The following is a 12596-nucleotide window of genomic DNA, read 5'->3' as shown; positions in this document are numbered from 1 at the left end:
GATTTCTAAGACTTAACAATCAATATAACCAGAACATCCGCCAGTTAGATGCATCTGCACAGAAACAGTGTGCTGGACTCACCGACTATAAGTTCAATGAATTCGAATGTGACGGTACACATTGCAACCTGAGTGATGCTATACTATGCGACAAAAGTCACGAAGCACAACTGTACCACTCTAATATCGCTAACATGATGTCGGTGTATCAATCTATATCTGTTATGATTTCACCGACAAACAAATCTTGATGTCACAAGCTCAGTTAGAATCACAAATAGAAAATGAATCCAAGTTTTCTGTGGCTTTGCCTTGCTATTGCAAGTTTGATTACAGACGTTGAAAGGGAGATACCAGAATACTATTGATGTAACCAGACCCAAAACGTTAGCTAGAACATGATCTGTCAACTTATGAGAAGGAAAACAATTACATTGTTTCAGTTGCGGTGTGAAACTCCACGGATGGGAGTGGAGTGTGCGTTACTTTGAACAGGTGGTCTCAGTTGCTGTCACTACCTTCATTTGTTTGGTCCAATTTATCATCTTCATGATGACTTTAGAAGAGAGGATTTGTTTTACCCTCGGATAAAAGGTCATTTCACATTTGCTGTGTCATAATTCTGAACCAAACGTGTCAGAGCGCTAAAGAAGAATTTAGTCTTAGTGGTTATCCTTATGGTTATGGCCCTGTACGCATTCAAATCAAAGCAGCTGATTCACTAAGACGGAACAGTTTCTTTGAGTTTAGGACACCTTGACGTGTGTTTATTAGTGTTCTTTGACTTCGCTTTCCGGCAGATTTACCGCGGTAAATTTATGGCAGTGCAAGAAAATACATGATCACCGAATTGTTCTGTGCACGAAGAATTATCAGTAACGTGAAATAAGACGATCTGATCGGAAAGTGTGTGGACAATATTTTGTGCATTTTCACCATCAAAGGCATTTTTAGTATGCATTACAACACGATTTCTCTACAAACAATAAAAAAGTACACGTGGTTTAGTAATCACTACGCAGAATTATTTTCTTTTTCTCATGAACGCATTGTCTATCGATGTCAAAATGGTACTAATTTAGATTATCGTAAGTCCGGTGTTATTTTTCAGCGTTGTCAACATAGGCTGTGCCTGTGTAACAGTTTCTAGTAAATACCATAGGTTGTATATGAGCAAAACTTTGTATTGTTATATCACTGCCCTACCTTTCAGTTTTTCTTTCTTTATGACTGATTTAGCGGACCTTAATTACTTATATCTTTAAATGTTTATTTGTAACTATGGTATAAGCAGGTTTGTGATTTCTTGTTTTGAATAAAATATGTTACACGCTCTTTAATGTCTCTTTTTCGACCTGTTCTTTGATTTTTTTGTAAGGGCTAATAAACAAATACAAAGGAGTGCGCGATTTGGCATGCTTTGCTTGATCAGGACACTTGGAACTTAAGTTCATTATTTCAACAAACTAATAATGTTGCAACCTTTTTATCATGCGCTTGTATAATTCGATTTTATACAGGACAGGTTACTAAGACGAAAAGTAGTGGTTTATTTTGTTATTAATGTCTAAATATCCTGATGATAAAAATGCACAACTATTGAAATCCAAGATTTCGCATTGACCATTGACACCCATTGTACAATGGGAATCATACATGCTAGTCATTGATGTTATCATTGGAAGTTTGTTTACATTTTTATGTAGATTGATTGTTTGATGCTTACGTGTTTGTATCCTGTTGCAAATACAAACGTTGAAAAGGGCAGTTTTCATATGCCATCCTCACTAATGTGATCTCTACTGACATATTTACTCCGTAAAACGTTGACTTTTTCTATACCTGTCAGTCTTATCTATCTATGCTATACAGATTCCCTAGAAGTTTAATATAACATGTTTGAAATTTATGTTTATAAGAAATCATTAAGTGACATGTATGTATGTATGTATGTATGTATGTATGTATGTATGTATGTATGTATGTATGTATGTATGTATGTTATGTGTATGTATGTATGTATGTATGAAGGTCTGGACGTCCCATCCGTCCGTCTACGGGAGACGATGGTGTAGCTCCATGGTAAGTTGTTGTTTCTCATTCTTAATAGTTCTTTTTCAGCTTGCGTTATGTTTCTGTCTTCCTCGGCTTTTGAAAGACCTGTCTGACAGCTAGATGCCAAGTGGAACGGTCGTTAGCACAGCTCTCCCAGTCGTTGACATTGATGTTGGCCGTCTTAATGTCCTTCTTGCAAACATCTTTGTAGCGCAGACGTGGTCGTCCAGTCAGTCGTGCACCTTCTGCAGACTCCCCATATAACATGAATACGGCCTGGGTCCATTCTATTGCCATGGCCGACATGGAGAACATGCTGTTTATGTTGGCGCCTTCCAGATCCTCTGTGTTGGGTACTTTGTCCTGTCACTGGATGTGCAGAATGCGCAGCAGGCATATCAGGTGGAAGCTGTTGAGTTAGCAGGCCTAGTAGACACCCCGGTTGGTCTTCTCAGTGAGGTTGGGGTTGTTCCCGACCCTCTGGTTTAGTTTGGCCATCACTGCTGCTGACTTAGCAATCCTGCCGTTCACCTCAGAATCGATGGAGAGTGAACTAGAGATGGTTGACCTGAGGTATGTGAAGTCCTCAACAACTTCCAAGTTGTACGCATCGATGGTGACGGAAGGAGGGGAGTCTTTGTCTTTCGCCATGACGTTCATTTTCTTCAAACTGATGGTCAGTCCAGACTCCTTACAGGCGTGGGAGAGGCCGCTTACCAGCTGTTGCAGTCTTTCGTGTGTTATGTCAAGGCTGCATCGTAGGCGAAAAGCAGTTCACGGATGAGGACCTCTGTGACTTTAGTCTTAACGCGGAGACGGGCGATGTTGAACAACTTGCCCTGGTATGGATGTACACTCTCTCGCTGCAGTCCTTGAAGGCGTACTGGAGAGGCATGGAGAAGAAGTTGGCGAAATGCCTCGGCGTAAAGACACTTACTTGTTTGACCCCGCTGATGACTGGGAAAGCCTCCGATGTTGCGACATTGAAGAATACTGTGCTGTGCATGTTCTCGTGGAACGACGTGACAACAGCGATCAGTCGTGGGGGGTTGCCAATCTTCTTCAGGAGTCTAAAAAGTCCGCTACGACTGACCAGATCAAACGCCTTTCTCAGGTCTATGAAGGCAATATAGAGGGGCATCTGCTGCTCGCGACACTTCTCCTGCAACTGGCGTACTGAGAAAATCATGTCAACAGCTGACCTGTATGTATGTATGTATGTATGCATGCATGCATGCATGCATGCATGCATGTATGTATGTATGTATGTATGTATGTATGTATGTATGTATGTATGTATGCATGCATGCATGTATGTATGTATGTATGTATGTATGTATGTATGTCTGTTTGTCGGTCTGTCTGTCTCTCTGTCTGTCTGTATGTATGTATGGATGTATGGATGTATGTCATCTTGAAAGAGTGTTTCCGGATATATATATATATATATATATATATATATATATATATATATATATATATATATATATATATATATATATATATATATATATATATATATACATATATATATATAGGGAGAGATTAATACCTTAATGCTGCATTACATCGACTTCGTTAGGTCATGTATGCATTCAAATAAATCACTGAATTTGTGCAAACAGTATATTTGCAAATAATTGAATTTAGGACATGATAATGGAACAATACTACAAATTTGGCAACATACTGCACATGCGTGCTGTTATCTCCTGAGAGAGAAAGAAGAAAAAGAAGAAAGAAAGACATAAAGAAAGGAAAAGAGTTGAAACAGTTTATCACAAAATGTGTTGTGGAAATCACGTGGTTAATCCTTAGGAGTAGGTAAAAATGGACTTGAAGAAAACAAAACATTTTATCATCTTATGCAAAACAGTTTGTTCCGAAAACATCAAAATACATAATTGTGACATCGTTGACACTCAAAATGAACAATTCGAAACCTTATAGTCCAAGAAAACCGTAACTTAATGCAAATCTCCGTTTTCGCTCCACACATGATAGTATGTGTAGAGTATGTGTATGGCGTATGTGCCTTCTTTCAAGTCTTTTTCAGTTGTGATAGTATATTTATGTGTTTATTTGCATGCTTACCCTTGTCGTTGGTAAGTAAGTGTGGTTGACGGTCAGCCTAACGGTATATTGTTTAGTACATCTATATGTGCTGGTAAGAAAAATCTCCGTAATGCTCAGTAAGTGTATGTGTTGGCAAGAAAAATGGCTTATTGGTTACTGAATAGGTGTTGGTCAGTAAATGTAGATACAAAATTACCAGTCTCTTTAAATCCTTAGTGTCTGTTCGTTTTTAAACAAATGTAGGTCCAAAGGGAAATCGATTTTAATATCTAACATTAACTGTCACTTTTCTGCCAAACAGTCATACTCGCACTTAAAACAGAAAATATTTAGAGACACAAGAGGAAATATCATATTAATTTTAACATTACATTTTCCCTTGTCCCTTCAGTGCGATAATCTGTTTAATCTCTCCTTGCTAAAAGTAGTCATTTTGTTACCATTGTGTCATATGTCCAAGAATGCCAACTTAATGTTAATTTTATTTATTACAAACGATTTCTTTTTCGTCTTAGTGCCACACTATAATACTCAAGAATGTTTTTCTGCTACCTTAATATAACACTTATAATATCTATTTTCCGTTTCAGGTCTGGGCAAAAACACAAAGAAGACACCTATGAATTTGTCTAATCTGTATAAATATTAATGAATCGGTCTTAAAGCAATAACAACAAACAAAACATTTTTCTTGCAACTGGGTATAAATATATCCAATTACTATTACTTTGCAGGTCACCGTAGATAACCTTACGACTCGCCATACGCCTCACACTGGCTTATCTTTATATGAAGAATAACATTACGGCCACAATGATGTTACTTTGGAGATAAAACGACATTATAGCTGCATGTAACTTAATTTATACTGCATTTTCTTCGATAGTTTCTCTACAAGGTCTTTAGTTCAGAACATGAAGATTTTACCATTACATAATAGGACAAAGTCAGGAATGTAGAGTCATTAATTCTTTATTACAAAGATATAAATACCAGCACAAGAATGCACATGTGAATCACCATGCAGAGTCGAATCTTTTCGTACATCGATTTTTATGAATTTAAATCTAGTTATAGACGGTAGGATCGAGTCGCTGGTCTCGTGTACAAATGCGCAAATACGATAGACAAAGGTTGAAATGACCTAGGGAGCAAAACAGCTTTTTCAGCTTTCTAGTCGTGATACGTTCTGAACGACCTTCATCCGACATGAACGTGATATATCGCATTTCGTTTTCACCTAATGTAATTGTCCTTCTTTAATTATATTTTAAGTCAGGACATGTCAAGATCATAGTCGTAAGTTTCAATATTAAACAAAGATCAATATCTATCACTAACCAATTTTGTTTTTACCTGCAAGGGGCAGTAACTCATACAGCCGTATTAGATCACATATCCCTTGTTTTGGCTGTATATACACATCACAGTGTTCAATACAAAACGAAATCTACGACGTGTGTGTTACAAAGATGCTGTAGACCAAGTAGCGTGTCTTTACCAATATTCTAATATAAGTGTAAGTAAAGACAGTTTATGTTATGAAGTATTACTTCGAATTAGTTTGCACATACATTCAACATTAGGCTGACAATACCTCCGCAAACTGCGGTGATATACTTTATTCTCTTGTTTTGGTGTGTTTGTTTCAAGTGTTGATATCTCTCTATATAAATTAGCACTTGTTTGATTCCAGCGGTGCATAATTTATGTCATTTTCTTCATTTCTTGGTTCTGATAAGGACATGCCCTTGTTATTTCTTCATATTTTCACTTCATTGTATAAGGAAGTGAACAGTACGCAAGGTTTAATGATGTATTTATGCAGGCGCAACTCATTCGAATGGTAAAGAATTACAATGTATGTCTGTTCTTCAACTAACTGTATGAACCCCTTATAGTTGTAAAATGCATCAGGTGGTATATATCGCTCATAACGGATGCTTTAAAGTCTTTAGGAATGAGTTTGTTAGATGTTTGAAAGTTATTATCACATTTCACTGTACGATTATTCATATCGAATTACTTTAAATGTGTATTCATATTCTTTGAGTTCAAGTTAGTGGTACATTTGTGTACGTAGGTATGCTCCTCACTTCTTTAACCGTGCAACTGTGTAAAAGCTTCGTTCGAACTTGTTGTTGATGAACCATGACTTGAGTCTGATTTGTTGTTGTTTTCATTAGTAGTACTAGTAGTAGTATTGTAAAATACAGTTATTATTTACTGTCATTGCTATCTCTGATTTAAGTTATATAAGACACTTTAAATTAGCAGAGGAAGACACTTTAATAAACTTTTCCACCAAATGTGTCCCGAGCTAAACGTATAATCATTTGTTCCATTCTTTTTAATTTTATTTGGTTACATTGTCTCATCTATTGTGTAATCGTGACATTATTACTGTCATTACGTAGTTTTAATGCTATTCATTATATGCATATTGCATATGGGTCCCCGAGCGGTCGAGTAGTCTAAAGCGCTCGCCTTTACCGATCGCTGTCAAATCACCTCTTCTTTTTATACATGGGTTCGACTCTCCGGTTCGGCCATTTTGAGCATGTGAGAAAGTTGCCAGTAACTTCCTGTTGGTCTGTGGTTCCTATCCGGGCTTGCCATGGTTCTTTCTCCACCAGTTATACTAGTCGCCATGCATAGTCTATCTTGCACTGAGAAATGGCTTTAAACTCAACAACAACATATTGCATACAAAATGATGCTGAGTAATATTTCAATAACTTGTCTGACTACAGTGTCGATTATTTGCTTTTATTCAGTTTGATAATGGCTGGTTTATCTGCATGAAAACATCTAGTTATGTAGGCTTTTTCCATACTTGCATATATTTCAGTACTCGAACATATTAAAACATATATAATTTTAACTGATCTGTAACTATATTAAAGAAAGCTAAAATAAGGAAATTAAATAGTTATTAACTATCAGCTCGAATTTAAGCTTGCTTTCACTCAAACACGTCATGGCTTGTTATAAGGATGTTTATAGGTCACGTTACAGAAACTTGTTTCAGTATTTTCTGACATACGTTGTCTCTAAGTCTAAATGTTACACTATTTAATGCAAAATATTAGCTAGAATTACAATATCTGATCAGTAAAATATTTGCTTGCGGGTGTAAGTGGGAAAGAAAGATAGACGTTATTCGCAAGGTTTGCAACATACATTGTCACGGAGTCCAATTTATGTTTGGTAGTGTGGATGTAATGTGTCGTAATAATCATACTTCCTGTTTATTGACATTTTGGCTAGAAGCATATTAGTGCAGAAATTCATTCCTCTTGTTTCTCCACGAGGTCAGGCAGTAACTTTTGCCAATGGGAAGGAAACCATTTTTGTCACCTCAATAATCAGGTGAATACTTTTTTATCCATAAAACAATAGGTTTGATGGTCTCTCAAAAAATGCATATACCATGAGGATGTTCGACGGATTATATAGTGCAAATTTCATGCGTGGGATGGATATTCTCTATGGTTTATTGCTTTTTTTCTAGAAAAGGTATATTCGTATCTTTCCAATCCAAAGCAACATAAATGAATGTTCCTTGACAATCTTGAAACGGCTTGCTAGGCAGTTAATAACATGTTTCTTATTTCGTTACATTGGCTGCTTCGATGAGCTTAATGATAAAAGCAATATGTTTCTGTTAGTAGGTAATAAGTGTCATTTTGGCAACCTCGATCAGCTCTTTGTCTAAATCATTAGGTTTCTGAGAAATACCAACAGTCGTTTTTGAATGTTCCGAGCTCAATTCCCAAAGCATTACGTTTCTGTCAGTAAATAAGAAGAGTCATTTAGGTAACGAGAGAAAGATTGCCAGTATTTTCCCGTGGGTCGATGATTTTGTATGTGTTTTTCCTATGTTCTTCCTCGACCACAAATAGAGGCCACTATGTTGTGTGTCTATCAAGTGCTGATTCATGACGTGTGTACACACGCACACACACACAACTAAATAGGAAACTGTTCTATTATAGTCAGTACAACATGTTCAGCGTGGCTTTCCATAACGAGAAAAGACGATGTGCAAAACAATTTTGTTTCCTCAAGAGAAAAGCCAGGAATTTCGTTTTTCTTCTGAATAGTTCATAGCCGAAGACTATAACACGGTTGTTTGATTTTCTCTTCTTTTAACAGCCTACTACTCACGGCTGCTTTTATTCTATGACAAAAGTACAAAGAATATCAGCAAGAAAATATAAATTTATCCACATTCCACTTAGATGACCAAACTTCTTTCAATACAGTACATATAATGTATGCATGGTTATTCCTTTTAACGAGCATTTTATCCTAAATTATGACAGTCTGTTTGCACTGTTTGTAATGTTTATTTTGCCCCTAATTTTGCCTCTTTTTTTGGGACTGAATTAATGAAGTACTATACTCATCTGCAGGTGTATTGTAAATGTTAGTAACTTGTAGCATCTAATTCATTTTTACCCATTCAAACTTTGAAATAAATTTATGTATATTTGCATATCTCAGTCATTCTTATTCCAAATAACCTTTATGTCATCTTTGTCAAGTGTTGTTGAAACAAACTTTGTTTACTAATTGATGGTCTGCAAATTAAAATAATGTCAAATTAATGCCACAGAACCAACGAAACCAATATTCATCAGCATAACATATTTTGCAATTATTCATTAATTCAACGCTTACAGGATGAAAATAATTTGCTTTACGGTCACGTAAATATTACCCAAGTATTGTAATGTATCAGTTCGCTAATAGATCTAGATTTAGTTTCATGCATGAGTTTCTATATGTTATTCGTTTAAAACTACGTGATCAGTTTGTTTCCCCTCTCTCTCTCTCTCTCTCTCTCTCTCTCTGTGCACCGAACATGTTTGGTGTTGGGGGAGGGGTGCGGATCGCTCTGAACAAAGGAACGTTTATTCACGTGAAGAATCACATTACATCCTTTTTTAGGAAGGAATGATGAACTACCTCAATCAAGCTGATAAGTGTAGGTCCTAACGGTAAAAACGGATATACTGATATACGGAGAGTGTCACCATATTCCCGAAGCTTTTACAATGTGTAATAATGATGATGATGATGATGATGATGATGATGATGAGACTAGCGTTTGTATTCAAATGTCCATACGTTAAGCTATAAAATGGAATCTAACGTTTAATTCTCATAACAATTGTCCAAAATACTTCCATTTCATATGTCCACAATAAAAGCTGTAATATAGTTCTGGACACCCGTGACATAAGGACTTGAAGTTAGGAAATATAGTTGGCGGTTCAAGTTTCAATAGCAATGATAGTCCATAATTTGGATCTGATACAGTTAGAGACTTTTCTAGTATGTGAAAAGTGAGAATGAAATGTAACGGTTCGGCAAAAAACGAAGAATACAATCATGTAAAAGCGGATTTGATAATATAGCACAAAAACGAATTCTGACACATGCTGACAGTCACCTTTAATAAAGTGCAGATCACTGGCGCATACTAATGCATACGATGAACCTGAAACAGGTGGCATATGGTGCATTGTCATTAACCTTTAATTTTTTTCTTATTTTGGTGGTAAAAGGTAAAATTTCTAAACGATCGTTGTAAGAGTTTAGCGGTAAATATAGTAAAGGTATTCAATTGTCCACACATATGAAATATTTGCTTGGTTTAAACGTTCATTTTTATTCTCCAAATTGTAGATAATATTTAGAATATTAAACGAAGATTGCGTAATTTTATAATAAAAATGTAAAACGTGAAAAGACACAATTCTTATCATATGCATTCCAGAATGAAAACCATAACCTGCTGCTGTCGCATCATCGTGAATACAGTCAAAGCCATGAAGCAGAGAGAACATGTCAACGAGCTATTGATTGCTATAGAGTGACTATCGATTTGTGTTCTCTCTGTGATACAAGAGGCCTTTATAGGCCTCACAGAGAGTATATGTACATAGAAAAAATGTCTGGCATAATACAAATGCTATGAAATTTTATTTCCGTAACTGATACTGTATCCCGAAGATCATTGTCCGGAAACACTCTTTCAAGATGATGACAATCTTGAAGACATTATGCAAAATATCCTTTTCAAATTGCAATATTTTCTGTTTATCAAACACAAATTGATTTTTATATGATAGCAGTATGCATGCTTGCCGTTGAACTTCAATATTCCATCCTTCGGTATAAGTCAGGGAACTTCATGTTTTTTCGTCTTTCGTGTTATAGGGGTACTTAATTTCAAGTATAATCTATGTATCATTTCGATGAAAGAAATATCCTTATCGACAACAAAATCATATTTCTGTCTTACATATAGGTGATTACTGATGTTGACAAAGGCTTGTTAGAGAATCAAAATGACACAGTAAGGTGCGCGTGCGTTGCATTGTGGGTATTTGCGTATACTATCGTGACGTCTGTGAAACAACCCACAGCGTTAACAGGACCGTGCATAAATTGAACTTGTATCATATCTGTTACCATATAATATGTATATTAGAACGTTAATATTTCATTAGATACTGAACAGAAAAAGTCAAATAAAAAATTTACTTAATCCAGTTCTATTTTTTGACCAAGATTCGATCCTCCAGACAATCGATTATTCTGACAAAATCTATGCCTCCCTTTGGGTCCTCGTAATAGACATGTTACAGTGTCTGATAGTTATGTTATCGTAGGCACAACTCTCCCTCTCAGATCCCATAGTATACAGGAGTATATATTGCATTATCCAAGTTCTTAAGACATACATGCTGCTAGTTTGTTAGATAAATTCCCCGATACAATATCGACATGCCTTATATTCGTTAAGAACAGAATGTTATCAAATGTTAATGAAATCATAATATCCAAATTTAAATACAACGCCTCATAGTTAGTAAATCTTATACTAGTTGTTGATGATCACTCGTCATAATGCAGATATGGTTCTTAAATAAAAACGACCTGACGTCTTTATGTCTAAAATAATGCAGTAGAATTTCCCAACTTACCTTGTCGCATGACGCATATAGTTGTGAGTCATGTGCACCGAGCCACTATATAAATACCAGCTGTATATAAGTTCCGGAAGTGGGCTTAACAGGAAGAACAGTATTATAGTCTTATCGTCTCAGACATTGATGAAAATACAAATTAGGATAATTTCAAGTTTAATGATCACCCTCGCCTATCATATTCACTTTGGTCAACAATTACATTGAAAAGAGAAATAACTTATATGAACACTAAACGTTCCCCCAAATAACACACCACCTGAGTGTGTGTCTACATAGTTAAGATCCTTAATTTCGCAAGCAAATTTTGAAATCTTTTTTATACTCTTGAATTATAAATCAATCAATAAGATGTAATGTCACTTCTTCAAAGTCAAAGTATATTCCAAGGAAAGAATAACATGCAAAATAGTCATGCAATTCGCCACCCATTATACAATCAAAACAATCGGAATGTAGAGCTGGCGAGTTAGAAACTTTTTTAATCCGTTTATTTTCCTTAGATCAGAGACCAAAATGATCTAATTTATGATATGTATACATGCAAAATGTCGGGATCATATATGACAGTATGACATTTGTCCAGACGAATAAAATACCTGTTTGCATGGTCTTATCGACTTTGAAGGAAGTTCGAATACATTCAACAGTTTTGTAATGTATGCTGTAACAACATCTTTTAGCGCTTACATACGTTCATCAGTAATGCTACAGCCTATGCTACCGAGAGTGGATTTGAGGCCCATTTGTCCATAGTACAGAAAATGGAAGGATAAAGTGTAATCCGTTTACAGATATAGAAAATACTATATTTTTGGATCTTTCTGGATTTTCCTTGGATAACAGTCGGTGGTGCTTCTCATGCACATAGTGATCACTGCACATTAAGTGACCATATAAAAAAGTAGGCAGCAGGTTTAGAGCCGACGTGACAACAGGCTAACTACATTTATGGTTTGAAAGTTACTCGATGAGCTCAAGCGACGATAGCTACCTTTGAAAAGGTTATGGAAAGATAAAAAATGAATAATAAATAACTGAATAACCCGTTTGAGCTACACTTTTAAGAGCTTAACTTACCTCGGTTTTAATTTCACAAAACAATACATGCTTGAACTCTAGTAGTATGAAACTAGTTATTTTGCCTCATTAAACCACTTCGTGCCGGTCTTTCCACCAGTTATTGCCTCTACCTATCACGGTAATGTATCCCCATGTAAAAGTTGTTGTTCAATTTTAATTCTGAATATACACACGCAAAAAATCACGTGATTCAGTCATGGTGGGTCGATTCACCTCCGGAAATGCCGGCAAAATGGGACAAACACATGCCTTTCTTACTAGTTACCATCGTCTGCAATGATTGTATACACGACAAAAATCTACAGAGTGTACCCAGACAGGCAAGCATATGGTGGCGATCAATATATACACTGCATGAAGATTGTTTTTTTTATTTTA

General features: G+C 35.9%; 1 protein-coding gene across 7 annotated transcripts in view; it reads left to right on the top strand.

The window, feature by feature from the left end:
• Positions 1 to 8632, top strand: part of LOC149789579 (uncharacterized) — a 59164-nt gene extending 50532 nt beyond the window's left edge. For all 7 annotated transcript variants that reach the window (XM_089971596.1, XM_089971595.1, XM_089971597.1 and 4 more), the window contains one exon: positions 4722 to 8632. In XM_089971596.1, the coding sequence (XP_089827722.1) occupies positions 4722 to 4764 (43 nt within the window). In that variant the 3' untranslated portion in view covers positions 4765 to 8632. The remainder of the gene's footprint in view (positions 1 to 4721) is intronic.
• Positions 8633 to 12596: the final 3964 nt, after the last annotated feature.

Source organism: Sinohyriopsis cumingii, chromosome 10 (assembly GCF_028554795.1).
Source record: "Sinohyriopsis cumingii isolate HCF-2022 chromosome 10, ASM2855479v2, whole genome shotgun sequence".
NCBI lineage: Eukaryota > Metazoa > Mollusca > Bivalvia > Unionida > Unionidae > Sinohyriopsis > Sinohyriopsis cumingii.
This window is presented reverse-complemented; position numbering and strand designations above follow the sequence as displayed.